The 19,194-nt window shown below is 39.1% G+C and overlaps 1 protein-coding gene across 8 annotated transcripts in view; it reads left to right on the top strand.

Annotated features, from left to right (window-relative positions):
- The first annotated feature begins 2,469 nt into the window (after positions 1-2,469).
- The window catches only part of CHD2 (chromodomain helicase DNA binding protein 2), a 109,120-nt gene continuing 92,395 nt past the window's right edge, over positions 2,470-19,194 (top strand). For 3 of the 8 annotated variants that reach the window (XM_061158628.1, XM_061158626.1, XM_061158627.1), the window contains exons 1-2: positions 2,471-3,033; positions 3,377-3,509. In XM_061158628.1, coding sequence (XP_061014611.1) covers positions 3,448-3,509 — 62 coding nt within the window. In that variant the 5' untranslated portion in view covers positions 2,471-3,033; positions 3,377-3,447. Of the gene's footprint in view, positions 3,034-3,373; positions 3,510-19,194 lie in introns of those variants that run through there. The other 5 variants (XM_061158625.1, XR_009695392.1, XM_061158622.1 and 2 more) reach the window with 5 other exon arrangements.

Genomic DNA, 19,194 nt, shown 5'->3' with positions numbered 1-19,194 from the left:
CTCAAATGGACCCTACCACTGAGAAATCAAGATGGCAGTCCACTATGGGGAATTGAGAAAAATGGATTAATACAAGAGTGCTGTGATAATATGCAACCAAGACAGGGTTCTTTTAACATGGAGTTCATGAAATGAATGAAGATAGAGGTTTCTTAACAGCACAGATGGACAGTGAATTTGACTTTCTAGAGACTTTTTGTATCATTAAGAATATTTTTGACATTTGTAGAAAAAGATGGCACATTAACAGATGATAGTTTGTATGCCTGGAATTTTTTGTGGTTTGATTTGTATGAGTATGACCTTGTGGAATGTTAACTTTAATAAAATTTCTAACACTTTAAAATTTCTCAGTTTGGGTTTTTTTTTTTTTTTTTAAGCTCATTTCATTAAATATTCAGTGTCGCCTTAAATGACATTTGACCTTTTACAGTTGCCCAGCAGTCAAGTATACTGAATAAAGCTGGTAAAATGGAAATGGTGTGCTGGAAAATATTTTACTTGGTTGGTTAAGATTTGTCTTTTTACAAAGTTGTAGAAATTTATTTGTGCCTTAAAAAATGGTTATTCAGTTAAAATACTATTTTATACCTTCTGAAAGCATCTTGCTTAACCAGTGGGTTAAGGATATTTGATTTGCTGTGAGACTTTAATGAACTTCTTAAAAAAATGCCTTTTGCTTCAAAATTCAGCATGAATGATAAGAGTATTTTTCTGAATTAGTATGTTTTGATGGAAATGGTCCCTTTCACCTATGCTTATTAAATATTATAAATAAAACATCTTGTAGAATATCTGAACATTTAAACTCAATCCCTCTTTTATCTTAATGGTTAATATTAGGTAAAGAGGTGTTGGGTTATAGAAAGGTCCTTAGGGTATTTGCAGAAGAACTTAACATTTTGGTGTCAATAATGTCTACAGTAGATTTTATAAGATAAGATTGCTTATTGTATTTTTCTGCTATACATTTAGAAATTTAGAGTAAGTGAACCACACTATGTCATTGATAACTTTTGTTTGAATTCTGGGTGAATGCTGCAGTTTCATTGATAATCAGTTAAAATTATTTTCAGTTACTATTATGGGGTGTGGCAGACTTTGATAAACCAAATGAGTTGTTGATTATATTTTCCCATTATATAGAGAACAAATGATAGTTCAGCTTTTGTGTTTTGTTTTGGTGAGAAAATGTTAATCACACCATGTTTGTAATGTCAAATACCAGGATACACAAGTCAGTGATCAATAGAGATGTTGTATTCATTCTCATTGGCTGATTTGAGTTGGTTGGTTTATATAGATCAAAAGTGGGATTTTGATTTTGGTACAAAATTATCTTTTGTAGAAAGTATGGAATTGAGACTGGGTTTTGGTTATGGATTTTACATTTACCTGGGTGCAAATTACTGCTTTTGTTGAGTATAAGTCTCAAGTTGGCTTTTCAGTGAGGGAAGGGTGGTGGTCTGGCTGATAACGTCGAGTGAGGAGAGTTGATTGTTTTTGGTTGTGTGAATGTTTTCTTGGGGTGCTTGTTGAGAAAGTTGAATGATTTGGTTTTGGCATAGTGATTTTGTTTACGTGAATGTCATGGTTTTGACACGTAGGATTTTGCCCTGTGACATTACTTTGGTAACTTTCCCATCAGATATGACAGGTTGTTACTAGTTTACCATTGTTGAAATGGGTATATACTTAGAATTTGATTCGGAATACAAGGGGATGGTTGAAATACATGTGTTGGTTTTGGAGGTGGAGTTCCTTGGGTTTGTTTTTTCATTGGTAGCTCCATGCTCTTGAATTCAGTAACATTGTTTTGCCTGAATCAGTATGGTATGAGAATTTGGGGGTATGGTTTTGGCAAGGTTGTATAATGGGTTAAAGAATTTTGTGAAAATACAAAGAAAAGTTGAGATTTTTGAATAAAAACTAGTTGCATTAATTTTTGCCCTAATGCAACTGAACACTAGGGAGGCGCTCTTGTGCCCCTTCCTTCCAGTTGGGATGGAACATTCCCCCTTAAACTTAATCCTTAGATAATTTTTAGGCTTCATAAGGGAGGCAAAAGTTGAATTTTAATTTATGAAATTGAGGTTTTGCTTTTATTTAGAAACCATTTTACCATGGTGGGGGGTAGTTTTTAAAAAGATTAGTACTTAAGCTGAGCTTTATATTCTCCTAAGAATTATCCCTTTTTCAAAATGGCTTGATAAAACACCACTTCCTGTCCAGAGAGGAAGTTATTTTAGCTCAAGGACTGAAATATTTAGCAGATCTTTAGACAAAAGGAACAAATTACATTTCTCTCTGGCTTAAAAAGGGTGTTTGAGCCAGAGGGGGTTAAGAAACCCTCCCCCCTCCGCCTGATGGGGTGGTCTGGAGGGGCAGGGAGGGGTGGGGGTAGGGGTCCTTAGGCTCCCTGGGATGGAGGATCTTTTTTTTTTTTTTTTTGGTGGAGATGAAGGGGTGGGTCTATGGTACATCACCTGAGTTGTGGGGTAAATGTAGAGAGTGTCAATCAAAGGCAGAGCTCAGAGCTGGGAAGGAGGCTCTAGATGGCGGCTGTGCCTTAGAGAGAGCGCGCTCAGCTCCCAGCCTTCGCCTCACTTTACGCAACTTTCCCTAACTTTCGGGCAGCCTCAGGGGGCCCCCGCAGCCCCCTGCCTCTCCTAGTGGCTTACTGGGGTCGATTCGAGCCTTTTTTAGGGGGAAAAGCAGCTCTTGGGAGCTTTCTTTTCGTGCCTTGCTGGAAAGAAGCAGCCGTACTGCGAGCCCAGGTCGTTGTTTTTCCAGCTTAGAAGCCATGGCGCACCTCCATTTTTGTGCGCTCTCCTAATGAGGTTTTTTTTCTTCCGGACCCGTTTCAGGATTATTTGTTGCTTTATTTTTTTGAACAGTTAACATATTTGAGGATTATATTATTTATTTTTTGCTTTTTAACGGAGAATTTTGTTTTTATTTTTAATTATTTGGGATCTGATATTTTTCTACTACTAGATAGGACTCTTGCTTTGGACCTACTACATGGATCAGGTAAGTTCACGATCATTAGTGGTAATTTAAAAGATTTACATGTTTAAGTTTGCTCTATTTTCTGTAAATATGTGAAATTCCTGGATGACGCAATAAGATACAGAGATTGTTATTTGTATCCAGTGTGTTACTTTGAGAAACTTTCCTTATTGATAGTGATGATTCCCTCTGTTCGGTTTATCATGTTTTTTTTTTTTTTAAAGGAAAAAATAGAAATATTTTGTTTTTTGGTGCTTACCGCCGTTGTGTTATAACAATATCGTTACATAGTCAGGACTTTGTTCCTGATAATAAAAGCCATCGATAGAAGCTGGGACCTTACCTTTCTTTCAACTTTTGACAGTAAATACCTGGGCACAGGACTTCAAAGCAAACACAGATTCCCCCTCCCCCTTAATATTTAAGAATTAAAAGATGATGAGAAATAAGGACAAAAGCCAAGAGGAGGACAGTTCGCTACACAGCAATGCATCGAGGTATGAGCTATCAACTTTCTTCCTTTTTTCTTTTTTTTGGGGAAACCTCAGCTTACATTGTTTACCTTGACAGACAAGGATAGCTGTCTGTTTTATTTTAAGTATTTTACTAATTTGAGCTCGTTTTTTAAAGCGTGACCTTGAGATTGCTAATATGCCACACCCTAATTTTTTGGTAGCAATTTATGAAAGTTAAGTTGTGACTTAAGGCCTCTTACAGCAGTCAAAAGGTAAGGTACCTTTATTCAAGGGGGCCTTTCCTGCAAACCACAGGTTTTTTGACAGTAAATTTCAGTTTTTAGGTTTTCGTGCTGTGGGAAAATGACCTTGTCGGTTTAGCCATTGCTGCATTGCACCATTTTACATACAAGGCAAATTTTTTCTTTGAAGAATCTAGGATACCCAAACTAGTAACTGAAGGCCATAGAGGAGCCTTGTGGTAGTAAATTATAGTAAATAGACATTTGAGAAAGTTACATGAATGAAAAAATGTACATTTTAAAATGAAATTGCAAAAAGGACCCTTTGACTGATGCCTCTCAGTTTATATTTTTATTTGACTCTATGTTTCTTTTGATACTGTTGACATTTTAGGAAATTTGATAAGATTTAATCAAAACCTTTACACTCGATGGTTACAGTTCCTGCATTTATGAAATCAAACCTGTGATCACAGAAATCTTGGAATACAATTAATATGCTTCTGTTTTGTGTGTGTTACTGTGATTCTAATTGTTTATTTTATATTTAAAATACTTTAAGGTTTGCATTTGTATGCTTATATTTAGACAGTTTTCTCTGGTTGGTAGATGTAGTGTTTTAACCTCACATTTTAGTTGTAGCTGCTTTAAATTTATTGATTTATTTCGACAGAGTCGTCTGGAATGCTTTATCTTCTGAAGCTTACAAATGTTACCGTTTGTTCAAATCATGATTTGTTTCACATTTGTTGGAGTTCACTGTATTAGTGACTAAGTAATAAAGCCTCTAAGATATTTTGTTGTATGAAAAGCCTCTAAGATGTTTTGTTGTATGATCTGTATATTAATTTTCCAAAGTATGTATGAATATATTTCTTGATGTGTGTTCTATGAACTGTCACATTACAAATTTTAAATTAATGCATTTAACAAGAATTTGATTGTTTTATATGAATTTTTTTCCCTCCCCAGTTTGCTTTTACTTTTATAATTTTTTATAAACAATATGTATTACTAGGTTAGTGATTTGAAAGTTTTGAACATGGCTTATTTCTAATGTTGAATTCTTATTTGTTTTATAAGACTTAAAATATTTTCACCCTTGCTTTGAAAAATACCTTTCCAAATTCGTTTGCAAATTGAGTTGTCACATAGTTCGGATTGCTGTCTTTGAAATTGAATTACCCGTGTAATTATCTAGGCTAGGTTTAGGACAGAAAACTACTGATTCTAAACTGATTTTTCTGAAAAGTGATGGTGACTTGAAGAAATAGGAATCCCCAGGAATCTTTGACAAATTATTAAAGATTCAATACCTAAAATTGGTACTCCCTTGAGTGTATGATTTGCATATCTCACATGGGTTTTGGCTTTCTCATGCAAGGTTTGTGGTTAACGTCATTGATCAGACTCTGCTTTCTAATTTAAAAAAATTAAGTGGTTTTGTTATTCTTTCTTTTAATAATTGACTCTGACCTGGAAAACATGCAAGTTGCCATGCATTTGTCTTCTGGTTATGGGGTTGCAGCTTAACTAGAAGCATGCACTGTACTTTTGAATGTTTTGTCAAGTATATTTTGATTCATACACCTGATGAGTGTGAAATATTTGAGACACTTTGAAAAGAAGATGGAGTTTTAAATTACTGTTCCCCCTAAATTGCATACTAATACATGTACATAATTATGACATCACTTCCTTTAAAAATTGTAAAGCTAAGAGAGTGTTAGTGATGTTTTACTGTAGTAAATTGTTATTTTTAAGTGAGCTAAATCTATGACTGTTAATATAGCTAGTATTTTTAAGTGAGTTAAAACTATGACTTAACATAGCTAGTACTTGGTTCCTGAATGCTTCAGAATTTCTCCAGAAGGACCTAGTTTCAATGGCACAAAGTCTAGTGTTTGGGGACTATTAGAAAAATGACTTTTGCAGCCTGAGCCATCAGAGAGGAAGGGAGGAGTTTACAGGCCAAGTAAACTTTTTGGTCTGTGAAATTACTTTAGGACCTGGGAGAACTGAATGTAAGTTTGGGTAGATCTGGTATTTTCCTGTTTTGGGAAATAATGGCAATACTTAATAGTCATTTTGTAAGTTTGTTACTCTTTTGAAGTTAATGCTTAAGTATAATGTTACATGTTGTATGTCATGGTTTTTGAAGGTTAAAAGTTCACTTTGAAAAATGTTTGATTTGGTATCTAAGTTTTAAGTATTTGAAACAAAGTTTTAGGGATGGACTGAGAAATGAGGCTCACACACTTACCTAAAAGAATTCGCAGTTGGGGTGACTTCAGTAATAGCAAATAATGGGAAGAGAAGGGAAAGCGAGTGGAAGTGTGCACACAAAGAGCTCTGTGTTCTAGGACGCTGCGTTTTGATTTTATCATAAACGTTTATTAAAATTTATCTCCAAACCCTCTGCCTTTGAACCAGATTTATTTTGATAAGCTGAGCTGCGGGCAAAATCTGCTTTTTAAATCAGCCTTTTAGTTGTCAGTCTTAAAAGGCTGGTGATGGTTAGGAATTGGCATAATGCAGTTGCTTGTGAACTGGAACAGGGAGTTTTTTAAGTGGCAGCCATTTTATGATGCTGATAATTCTTAAGAGTCGGGATATTTTTGAGAAGACTGAAAATAAAGCAAATTGAAACCTGAATTACCAAAACATCTGCCCCTCTCCCCCCTTTTCGTTCTTTGGTACTGAAATAAAGGGCAGCTTGGTAGTTAGCGCAGGCAGCAGCTCTGAGCCCCTGGCATCTTGGTGCAGGTCCAGCTCAGTCACAAAATGGCTGTTCCTTTGTGCCGCAGCGCTGACAGACATACTGCATTGCACTGTGTACTCGCCAAACAGCAGGAAGTTGCCGTGCGGAGTTCAAAGGCCGGCCGGCGCCGGCGCCGACTGCTGATTGGCTGTGCGCGCGCCTGGCAACAGCGGGTCAACAGCGGCGGCCTTCGGGCAGGCTCCGCCCCGTGACGTCAGGCCCCTCGCCACAGGGAGGAGCGTACGCAATGACGTTAGGTTGCGTGCGCAGCCTGGGTCGTTCTTTTTCGCGGAACCAGCCGCCAGCTGAGGGGCACGGAGTGGGGGGAGGGGCAGGGTCGCTGGCTGGGACTTTCCGGTGGGCGGCCTTTCTCGGCGGCGTCCTCCGCCCTGTCTGTGGCCGTCTCCACCCTGCGGCGGGTGTTCTTTGCGCAACCCTAGGAATGGTTTTACTGTTTTAGAAGCGGCTTCTGCTTATGGAGAAAGTGAAGGGCAGTAATCGAAAAACTTCAATTCGAAAACCTGCCTTTTTTTTTTATTTTTACAATTTTCGTTTTCCTTTCTCATATCTTGGAGGGTTCTTTTTTTTTTTCCCTCTATTTTTGTGTGTCTGTGTTTACCGTGAAGATTAGTGAGTTTCTGACCATTGACCAAAAGCGTTTCACTGTTGAGATATTTTTATTTTAATTGAAAGTTGTTAATGGTGTTAGAGCTGTTGTTTAAGACATGGCTCATAAACAAAGGGAAGATTATTTGAACTTGTCCCCGTGCATTTTTACTTGGTACCAAACGTTTTCTCAGTTGACATTTGATGGAGAAAAACTCAGGTCAGTATGTGCAAAGTGATTTATTTTTAAGGGATAATTAGGTAGAAAATAGCAAGAGATTTTCATCTTCTTAGTAACTGTTAGTTTACTAATATCAGGTTAACAAACGAATACAGCAATAGCCATTCATTACTATAAAGAAGTGTTAGGAGACAAGTCTTTGTAAGTGTTACAGCACTTGCTAAAGAATAGTGACTCACGAAGCATGCGCAATAGTGGAACTCCTTGGTGAAATCTTAGGAAAGTTTCCCCGTTCTGGAAATTTTAATTCAGTCCTGGTAAACCTGTTAAAATATTACAGTGATGCTCATGGTCTGCCTTGTTTAGCAACCCTTGCAAGGTTTCTGGTTAAAAAAATAATCATAGCTTACCAACCATTACTTTATAATTTGGTCACAAGTAATGAACTTAAGCACAAAGGAAAGACAGTATTGGTCTGTAATCAATACTGTAACCGTACCCCGGTGAATAGTTTTTTCCCCCAAGCTTTTGGGGGGTGTTTTAACAGTCAGTGCAATATCAGTCAGATTGTTGGCAATAGTTAAGATTTTTTTATGGAGTAAAATACGATACTTCCAAAGAGATGTGGAACTCCTGAATGGAGGTAGAAATGTTTCTCTGGGCGTATCGTGAATGTTTTCTGTATCAAGTTTGTAGAGTAAAATTCACTACATTATTAATTGGTTTTGTAGGTTCGCATAGTTTTGGTTCTTCAGGAGGAATTCTTTGTTGAAACTTTTAGGTGAAATTGGGTTTTCAGTTTGTTTTATAGACTTGTTCATCAAATATTCTGTAAATGATTTTTCAGTTATATGCTTAAATATATATGATGAAAATTTTAACAGCCTTAGGGACAGTACTTAGAATTTGAAGATCATTAACATATTAGAAGAAAGGTTTGTTCTTATATTTTGTGATTGAGTTCTGGTTACATTAAAATTTTATTTGCTAAATGCCCTAAATTAAAAGAGAATAACACTGCGGTTGTGTTCTAGGATGTAAACTGCTCTGTAGTAGATGTCATAGATATTACTGTGTGAATTAAAATGAATATTATGATACATCCTTAATCTCTGTGAACTATTTGCATGCTACTTGGAGCCAATTAACTTATTGAAGAAGCGGAGTATTAGGTCTGTTCATTGAGCCTTCTATGGATTTTCCTCCTGTGTGCAGAATGTCATGAAATGGCAAGAAAAGTGCTAGTTAATCTTTTTTCTTTCTTTTGGATTCTTGTTTTGAAAACCTGCAGTTTCCATTTGGCATTTGGCTTTTTGGAGTGTAACATCTTTTGTAAAGGTTAAGCAATTGCAAGAAGGTGGGCAGACTATTTGATGAGGAACTTTAGTTATAAAATTTTTAGCAAGTTATTTTTTGAGAGGTGAATCTGAAAGTTCAGTTGCATTTTACTTGACAGTATGTGAAACTCACAGATTTTATAATTGGTTGACTGACATCCTTCCATATGCAGTTAAACCACCCTGACAATTGTGAGATATGCCCCCTAAAACCACCTATTTCTAGACTTCTGTCCTTTCACACATAAAATGTAGCACAGCCAGCTTGTTCCTGATATAAAAATATTAAGTGACTGCTCTGTGTGACATCTGGTAATTGTATTCTGGACCAGAGCATCAATTTTTTGAAGGGTTTTTTAATTTTGTGTGTGGGGGGGAGCCTTAAAACTTGATTGGATTTCTTGAAGAGGTTCCTTTAGAGAAGAAACTTTTTGTTTTTTTTTTAATCACTCAAGAGTTATTTTGTATACAATTAAAAACAACTGTGTTGCCTTACTTATGCTGCTGTTTGTTACTATAGCTGACTACTTCCCTCCTGCATTTCAGCCTGACTGGACATTGAATTCAAATTCATACCTCACCAAAATTGCCTGTTACTACCTCTTTGGAACTTTAGTGTTATTAGTTTAGTATAAAGTCGAAACAACGAAAGTTGACACATTTCAGTAAGTGCCAGTGAGTGTTGTATGTTTGTTATCAGTGATTTAGCAGTGTTGGAGCACATATTTTATATTTGTTTTATAACTGGAAGTTTATACGTTTTATCTCCCTTCATTTAACTCCCTCTTCCCCCAGATTCACTCCCCTCCCCCTGAACCATTCCCAGGCCCTGCCTCTGATTCTCAAATCTCATGTCTATTTCTATCATTTACTTTATTTTTGAAATATAATTGATGTACAGCATTATGTTAAGATGTTTGGCTAAGGTCACCTTTTTTGTTATTTTAGTGATAACTTTGGAGAGACCCCACAGTTTGGGGGGGTCTCCTCTTTATGAGGAGAATGATGCAGAGGAGTGATAAGGCAGCTTTGTAATGATAGTTCTGATTTTATACTTATGATTCAGTTCTAATGAGTCATTTTGTAATTTGTGAAGTCTTTAGCAGTTCCTTCTCTGCCTGGCCTGGCGAGAGGTGTGTACGGTGATGGGCACTAGTGGTAAAGAACCCGCCTGCCAATGCAGGAGACACAAGAGATGCAGGTTGGGTCGGGAAGATCCCCTGGAGGAGGAAATGGCAACCCGCTCCAGTATTCTTGCTTGGAGAACCCCCTGGACAGAGGAGCCTGGTGGGTTACAGCCCATAGAATCACAAAGAGTCGGACACGACAGAGCATACAGGCATGGTGCAGCGTTTACTTTAGTGCAGACAACTTTTCTCAGTTTAGGCCAGTGAAGTACATTGCTGGAATTCTGTGATTTTTAAAGTGTGGATATGGGACCTTCCTGGCGGTCCAGTGGTTAAGAGTCAATTCCGCTGCTGGGGATGTGAGTTCAGTTTCTGGTCAGGGAACTAAGATCCCATATGCCTTGCAGTGCAGCCAAAAAAAAAAGTGGATAATTACAGGCTTCATTGGGTTATGCAGATTAAATTATGTAATGCTTATAAAGTGCTTAGCAGAGACACTGTTAGGTTGAAAGTACTCAATAACTGCAAGCTACGAGTAACACTTTATTCTTCATGTTTCATCTTTCTTTTTCAATAGTTTCTAAGTTGCTCTTTAAGAGCCAGGTTGCCCCTGAGACTGGTGGCCAGGCCTCCCACAGAAGTCAGTTTAGGCCAGTTGAGGTGATTTTAGTTAGTTGACACCTTGGGTGTATTTTGTTAATCCTAGAATTGTTCTTCCCTTTTCCCGAGAAGCCCAGCCTTCTGAAGGGAGTGTGTGGCTCTCTGGGCTGGCCCAGCTTGTGTTGAGTCACAGTCCTGCTGGCAGTCCCTGTGAGTGGAGGCCTTGTCTCCTCCTCCTGGGGCTGGCAGTCATCGCCCTCATTCACCCTCTGCCTCATTTCTACCTCAGGCTGTACCAGAGGGAATGATTCATACCAAGGCACAGTGCTGTTTGGCTATAAACGTAACTGCTCTAACATTTACAACAAATACTGAGTTGGCTGTAGGTTGCTTTTACCCATCAGTCTTCCCCGCAGTGGCATTTGTTTCATGTAATGTAATGCGCATTGTCCCGTTTATTCTGTTAGACCTGTAGTCTCGTGATTTGTGTTTGGGTTTCCACTGCTTCCTTCGTTTCCTTTACTTTTGGTCTATGAATCTGTTGAGTTCTGGTTTTTTTTTTTTTTGGTTGGTTGGTTGGTGACCTTGGAGAGCTTCTAAAAACACCAGTGTCCAGCCCAGCCCCTGGGGATTTGGTTTTAAAAGCTCTGCATGTGTTTAGATTTGCCTTGTTCCCGTACATTGACGTTTCCGCATGTGTTACAGATCTCCCGACGGAGCGCTTGGTACACCTGTCCTGGTTTCTCAGCTCCCTTCTAGGGCACCTGGCAGTTGGTTTGGAAGCAGTGGGGCTGGGGTGCTCATAAGGAGGTGGTGTATGGAAAAGAGGGAAGGTTTCCATTCAACGGCATGCCAGATCCTACTGTAGCATACCTTTAAACTTTATACTGGTTTTTTTTTTCTCTTGCCCCCCAATTGCTTTAAACTCTTGCTGTCTCTTCCTTACTGTGATTGTCGTCTTAAACCTTCTTGTTGTTCAGTTGCTCAGTCGTGTCCTCCTCCTTGTGACCCCGTGGGCTGCAGCACGCTAGGCTTCCCGGAGCTTGCCATCCAGCCATCTCATCCTCTGCATCCGCCTTCTCCTCCTGCTCTCAATCTTTCTCAGCATCAGGGCCTTTTCCAATGAGTCAGCTCTTCACATCAGGTGGCCAAAGGATTGGAGCTTCAACTTCAGCAACAGTCCTTCCAGTGAATATTCAGGGTTGATTTCCTTTAGGATTGACTGGTTTGATCTCCTTGCAGTCCAAGGGACTCTCGAGACCCTTTTAGATACCTCTGAAAGTTTGGATTCCATAATTGACTTTGAATGCAGTTACATTCCATTCAGAATTCCTTCTCTCCCCCAGCTGAGAAAAGGTAGTTTAGGGCCGGAGTGGTTGCCCTGGGTTGTCCTGTGAAGCAGTTATTTACGGTGATATTTGTCATCCATTGGTGGATTGTGAATTGTAACCAGCGTTTAAAAACGGAATAAGAGTAGGATATAAAAATAAATCTCAAGGTATTGCGTATATATGAGTGATTTCTCAGTCCAGCCATGGCTGGTAATCTTTCATTTTGGATTTTTATCTTGAAGGAAAATAACATATGCGGTGAACATTTTATAAGAAAATACCAGAGTCGATTCACATTTTATAGCGTGCTCGCTGTGCCAGGCGCTGTTTTAAGGAGTTGTGAATGTATATTTTATTTAGCGCGAAGGTTAGTGTAGCAGGATCGCTAGTGACCTCCTTCCGCTAGCTTTCCCAGGTCAGCCGTCCCCAGAGCTTGCCTTTGAATTTCTGTGGGTGGTCTTGCGTCCTGCTGAGCTTTTTTATACTACCCGTGTCATCCCATTCCTTCAGTCGGGTTGTATACTGAGCTAGAGGGTTTGTAATTACTTCTCAGATTCATTTTTGCTGGTTCTGCTTACAGTGTTACACTTAGGTTAAATATCAAACCAGTAGATCTGATTGTTGAGAGATGTTTCATTGAAACCTGTGTTGACTTATTCTGCAGAGGCTCAGTAATTGCTGAGATAGTGACTGCTGTGAGCCTGCAGCTTATTCCAAATCCTTGGTGTGTGTTCATCTGAGCTGTCTGTCCTCACACTGTGTCTATGAGGTAGGCCTGATCATCACTCCTCTTCTATAGACGAGAAAACTGAGGCACAAGGGCGAGGACAGCGTAGACTTGGATTCAGGCACTGGCAGTTTGGCTCCAGGATGAATTATTATAGATGGGTAAGCGGAAAGTATTTGGTGATTGAAAATGTAGAATGATTCTGTGTTCTGTTTACCTTAAACTTATTAAGAAACCAGAAGGTGAAAATCACCGGTGTGACTGATGAAGAGACACATTGCTTTTCAAAAGGCCATAAAGCCATACTTTTACGTGAAAAGATTCAAGTTAAATTGTATCCGGGAAGTGATTGCCTTGGCGGTAGTGTGAGGCACTGGTGGGTGGGGGGAGGGGGCTCTGCTCTGGAACCTTGCCCTTGTCTGGTTTGACCTTCTCCAGCCACACATGCACTTTGAATTTGGCCAGTTTGTAGACCTTGAGCTTCTCAATGGAAAGGGGATGGAAGGGAGGGGAGGGAGGGGAGGGAGGGGAGGGAGAGGAGGGATGGAAGGGAGGGGGCAGATAATCAGAATTGTGCTCCAGGTGTGGCCTTGCAAAAGCCAGGGCTGGAACAGCTGTTTTATGCATGCACTGGAGAAGTAGTTCCTGATGGTGGTGGGTGTCAAAAGTCTTACCTAGCATCTTCAGTTCCAGTATATGTTATTCGACCTTCACATGGAGGCAGCATATGACTGGTAAGTTGTCCTTTAGAGGGAAGTGGTTGATGGGTCAAATTCTTGCAGTGCTCCCTTACTCTTGCTTGATTAAAAGATCTGTTCCCTCTGAATTTAGCTTTATATGACATTTAAGTCCCCAAATCTACTTGCTAAGAATCACCTGAGTTTGCTTGTTAAACATTCCCAGGCTTCTGGCCTGGAAGTTGTAACTCAGTCGTTCAGGGATGCATGTGTGTTCAGTCGCTCAGTCATGTCTGACTCTTTGTGACACTATGGACTCACCTGCCCGGCTCCTCTGTTCATGGGATTCTCCAGGCAAGAATATTGGAGTGGGTTGCCGCGCCCTCCTCCAGGCGATCTTCCCAATGCCGGGATTGAATCCGTGTCTCTCTTGTCTTCTGCATTGGCAGGCGGGTTCTTTACCGCTAGCACCATCTGGGATGGTGCCCAGGAATCTGTTGACAACAGGCTCCCTTGATTTCTGCACTCAGTCAGGTTTGGGAAATAGGGGCTAATGGGACAGGATTTTGGGTCTGTTCTGTTTCTTTTTAGCTGTTGAATTGCAGACAGGACCCTCTGAGCTTGTTTCTTTAATAGAAGTTAGAATTAAGTAATGCTTTAATGAACTAGTTTTGAAATTAAGGACACCACCTCCCTGCACCCCTGCAAAACTTTGGCAGCGTCTGGAGGTGTTTTTGGTTGGGGTTGGACTGCAGTCAGCATCTAGCGCGTAGCAGCCAGGGATCCCTCTAAACATCCTACCACACACGAGGTTGTCTATCTCCTCCACCCTCTCCCCAGCAGGGTTGTCTGGCGCAGAACATCAGTGATGGCAAATGTGAGAAACTTGTCTAAAACAGTAAAGTTTTTGCCTCAAAAACTGTTGGTTGTTCTTAAGAAAGTTGGAAAAAAGAAAGTTGGGAGCCCTCACCTTTTCTGTGGACTGGTTCAGGGACCTCACTTCCTGTGACAATATGGGCATAAGTTCCACATTTACTATTGAGCTTAGCAGCCAGGACTTTTAAATCTCCTTTGAACTCTGGAGTTACTGTCTTTTAAAAGTCTAAAACACAATTGCCTGAAAGTTATTAATAAGGAAAGAAAAGACTCAAAGGGCTGAAAGGAACTCCTGGTCAAACAAGTTCATCCAGCCTCAGGGTCTAAATAGGGGTAAATACATCAGTTGATATGGTGGATTATGTCTTTGTTGTCAGTCACTAAGTCATGTCCGACTCTTTGCGACCCCATGGACTATAGCCCGCCAGGCTCCTCTGTCCATGGCATTTCCCAGGCAAGAATGCTGGAGTGGGTTGCCATTTCCTCCTCCCAGGGATCTTCCTGACCCAGGGAACAAACCCTTGTCTCCGGAATTGGCAGGTGGGTTCTTTCACTGAGCCACCAGAGAAACCCATGGTGGTTTATAGGGCTAGTTGTTCTTGTAACTGCTTTTCATTCCGCGAAGGGTTGGTCTTCCATGTTGGTCTTCTACCTGGGTAGAAAGCTTGCCTTTTGTGTAGTCCTTAGGGCATTATCAGATCTGGATCGGGATAACTGTTTGTGAAATGGGTATTTAATTTGTACCCAGGCTTCTTGTTATAACTCATTTTTCCCTACTGATTTGTTTGTCTGGGTTCCATTTGTTTTACGTTTTTCTAAACTATTGAGGACCACTCCAGTGTTTCCTGGTTATTGGGCAGCAGAAGTAGCATAATAGAGATAAAGGTGCCTTCTGCCTGACACCAGCTGAGAATTTTAGAAGCATGGTTATGAAAGGTAGATTCCCGGCCCCCCCCCCCCCCCCTTTTCTTAATTTTGGAAGCAAGAGATGGTTACTGATAGGACTTAACCCTTTATCTTCTGAAACTGTACAGGGCATTTTGGTGTGCATTTTGTCTCATGGGTATTGGGTTGGCTGAAAAGTTCATTTGGCTTTTCCCAAACCTGAATGTACTTTTCAGCCAACCCAATACCTTTTTCTGAAAAGAGAATCCTTCGTATTCCCAGTGTTAAAGTAGATTCCCAAAGAATTGTTGAATCTGAGGATGATCTGTGTCAGAATATTAATTAGTTCTGCAGTGTTAGAAACACAGCTCTTTTTTTGAGAGGTTAAGAAAAGTTCAGAAAAGTTCAAAGAATGAAATTAAAGTTTTAAACAAGATAGATACAGTTAAAATCCTGTTAACCCCTTTTCCCTTGTCACTCTCATGAACTTGGCATATGAAAAACTTGGCACTTTAAAAATTATATGATTCATGCAATATATTTTGTGTTAAAAAATACGGCCTTGAAATTGTCATATTGATTTTTATAGATGACACATCCCTAGTCTTAACTGCTGTAGTTAATTGCATAGTGTGATTGAGTGACTGAACTGAACTGATATTCATATATTCATATTTTCTTTGCATTTTCATATATGAACATGAAAGTTAATTCCTTTTTAAAAATCTTGTGAGCAGATCTCTGAATATTTTTATATACTTTTCCACCTCTTGCACACATTTGATGATTGGTTTAGGTTATATACCCACTGATTGAATCACATGATTCATACGTGTATTTTTTAGCTCAACTGGATAACACAAAATAGGTTTCCAAAGCTTTTGCTGATTACTTTTTCAGTAATCATATATGAGTACTATTTCCCCTACTTTCTCCTCAAACTTTAATGTTACCAGACTTTTTAATTTCTGCAGAGCAGATAAGTGTAAAATTAATGGGCTGTAATTACACTTCCCAAGTTACTAGTGAGGCCTAATTACCTTTTTTTTTTTAATGTTTATTGGCTTCTGCTGTTTGTTTTTTTGTAATTGCATGTTCATTTCCTTTGCCCAGTTTTTATTGGAATTTTTTTTTGCTTTGTAATTCTTCCTGTGTTGTATGTATAAATCCTTTGTTGAGTGTACATTGAAATTTCTCAGTCTCTTGTCTTTGAACCTGACTTAAAATGTAGCTTATTCTTCAGGATCATGGGACTTGAACCAGAGGTGGAGGAGGTCTTAAAGAGACGAAATAACTTATGAGAGGAACTATAGTGTTTTTTTTTTTATAGTGTTTTTTATTACCAGTAAGAAACTTGTGACTTAATGATCTTTGCCTTTCTATCCTCTTATGACACATAGGAGTGACTGAGGAGGACTTGTCCTGCACTGCCCTTGAAATGGTTCTGGCCTTGATCTCTTGCTGGGTGGTTTGATAATCTCTTTTAACTGATTATGACAGGGACAGCAATACCACTTAGAGGTTAATACTGTGGGTTTCATATTTCAGACTGTGGGGATGGGGTTGGCATAGACACATACTTGGGCAAGAACTGTAAAATGAGGGTACGGATTAGAGGAGAATGTTAACATATGACACAAAAGTGCTCCATAAATGCTAGTTCTTTTATTATTGCTAGTACATAGTCTGGAAATAAGCTCTATGGAATTCCAGTGTAGATTGCTTTGTGTTTTTACTAGATTTTGCTTTCACCACCACCAACCAGAAAAACAAGTTCTGCCAAGCAGTTCGGCCATTTTGTAAGTTTAGGAAAATAAACAGAACCCAGCAAGTGCTGAAATGGCAGTTCTTGGGCAGAGAACCGCAGGCTTGCTCTTTAGTCAAGTATTGCTGTGCTGCCCTCTTGTGGTCATTTGCTAAAGTGGTGATTAAAAAGGGAACAGCTTGCTTTCACAGTCAAGTTGTAAAGACACACTTAATCTCTATTTTTGCCAGCTTGAAAGGGATTTTGAAGAGTCAACAAATCTTTTTTAGCAGTGAGTGACAGGAAGTGTTAAGATTTTTTTTAAAGCTTTTTTAAATAAGTATTTTTCTATTGGAATCCAGCAATTCGCAATTTTGACTTTAGTCCCCTTTATTTATTTATACATTGTGTTTCCATTGTTGTGATTGTTCAATCAAAAATTACAAAACTTGTCTGCAACTTAGGTTTTGTGTAATTTTTAAGTAAACTTATTTTTCATGAGAATTCTATATGTATGGTGGATAATCATTCTCAGAAATTCCATTTTTCATTGCCTTATAACTAGCTATTAATGCCATTGGAAATCAGGTAATTTTATTACTTTAATTTAGGTGAAAGCTTAATGAGAGGACTACTTACCCTCTAACTTGATTTGTCCTGTTTTCCAGTCCTGTGGACTTTACACATCTCCTACTCTAAACATAGCAGGCTACAGTTTAATATTGATAGTATTTAGTATTATTATTAGGCATTAATAGTGAATCTTCATAATATTTCGGGGAATTTCATGTCCTTTGAATTAATAATTAGGTCATCAGTATCTTAAATGTGGAGATATTTATAGTTTTTTCTAAATATTCTTTTTCTAATTCACCATTTAGGAATTTGTCCTCCTAGAAGAAGTATGCAAATTAATTGAGTTATTCTTTATTAAGGCTTATTTTTGGAAAACACCCCCCCCCCCCCAATGTTATTTTAGGTCGCTTAAATCTGACTTATTTCAGAAATGATTAAAAAATAAAACCTTGATCTTACTCTCATGCATATCTTTAGTTCATTTTGTGTAGGATTGGGGATTCTTACACCCTTGCCTTGAATTTGACTCTCGGTTGAATTTATTATGAACAATTTGAAAGACTAAAAAGATTGATACATAGTGAACGGCTATGAACTCAACCATTCAGCCTCAGTCCTAAAACCCGTCCATATCATTTTCTGATTACATCTGCCTCCCTTTACCCCCAGAGGTAAACACAGTTGAAAATTCCATGTTTTCTCTTGGATTTGACTTTCAGAGTTACTACTTTTATTTTTTAAATTGCACAAGTAATTCACGAAATGCACAAGGTACTTCAAATAATCCACCCCATAGAGTAAAGCACTGTTGGCAGTTTGGTGATTAAAATGGTTTTATGCACGTGGCTATGTACTGATAGAAACCTGGATGTGTTTTTTTACCTGAAAGGTGGTGTATGCCTGCTTGCATTTCCAGAGGTCACTTTCCTACACAAACAAATACAGAGCTGCACGTGAAGCATATATACAAAAATATAATTTTGTTATAGTGAACAGTTTGAAAATCTAAATATTTTGCTCAGGAATACAGAGATATGGAAGTATATCAGTGATATCTGTAGCCTATTCGATAAGAGAACAATTTGAAAATAACCTAAATGTCCCTTTAACAAGGGAGCAGTTTAAATATGTATTCATCCTATGAGGCCATTCAAAGAGAATGAGGTATTCATGGACACAGGTATACCTTGACGTGGGAACTGGTATCGAACTGTTTACATCACACTGGCAGTGACTGATGGCATTGGTTGCAAGAGGGCGCAGGCCTGAGATGATCTAGGGTGGAGCCCCAAGCCAGGAGGGCCAGAGCCTGCACTTTCTCTTTTTTCTTCTGGTTACTTTTTTTTTTTTCCTGGTTACTGCTTACTTTCTCTTTTTTCTTCTTGCTTGTTGAGCACCTTCTGAGTGGTCACAGGTGGAGAATAAGTGAGTTAAGATGTGTTAGTCACCTGGGCTAGTTAACTTTACTGTGCCAAGGACCCAGGAGTCGGTAAGTGTAATGGGGCCTTGAAGGTACTGAGTCACTGTTACAGGGATCAAGTTGATCGGCTGAGTCTCTAGGACTTTGAACTCTTGTGGTGAAACAAAACATGAGCTTTTTAGAGCCACACCTGAGGTGGAATTTCTGCCTCACTCCCCCCAGCACTTTCATCCTCCACTTTTAGGTAATAATGCCTAAAAGTGTTGTGCTGGGGGATGTATAAGCCAAACAGACATGTAAGGTACTCAGCATATTGCCTGGCATCTACTACATAATCGGACAAATAAGTCGCTTTCCCCTTCTGCTCCCTTTCCCAAGGTAGACACTCTCCCACTCCCTGTGTTCTCATTGCTTCCTCATGTAAACTGAAGTCCCTCTGACCGTATTTTGCTTGCTGTGGGTCACATGGGATGTTTGGGTCAATGCCTCTTCCCTGTGTACCGTCCTGTTCATTCTGTGGACACATCTGTCAAATGGTAGCCCCTCATTTCTAGTTTGGAAGGGAGTGGTAGTAGATAAAAAGCCTCGCTCTTTTTAAAAAGTCCTTTCTGGCTTCATGCCATCAGTCTTTGGTCTT

The sequence above is a fragment of the Dama dama genome, chromosome 13 (genome assembly GCF_033118175.1).
Source record: "Dama dama isolate Ldn47 chromosome 13, ASM3311817v1, whole genome shotgun sequence".
Taxonomy (NCBI): Eukaryota; Metazoa; Chordata; class Mammalia; order Artiodactyla; family Cervidae; genus Dama; species Dama dama.
This window is presented reverse-complemented; position numbering and strand designations above follow the sequence as displayed.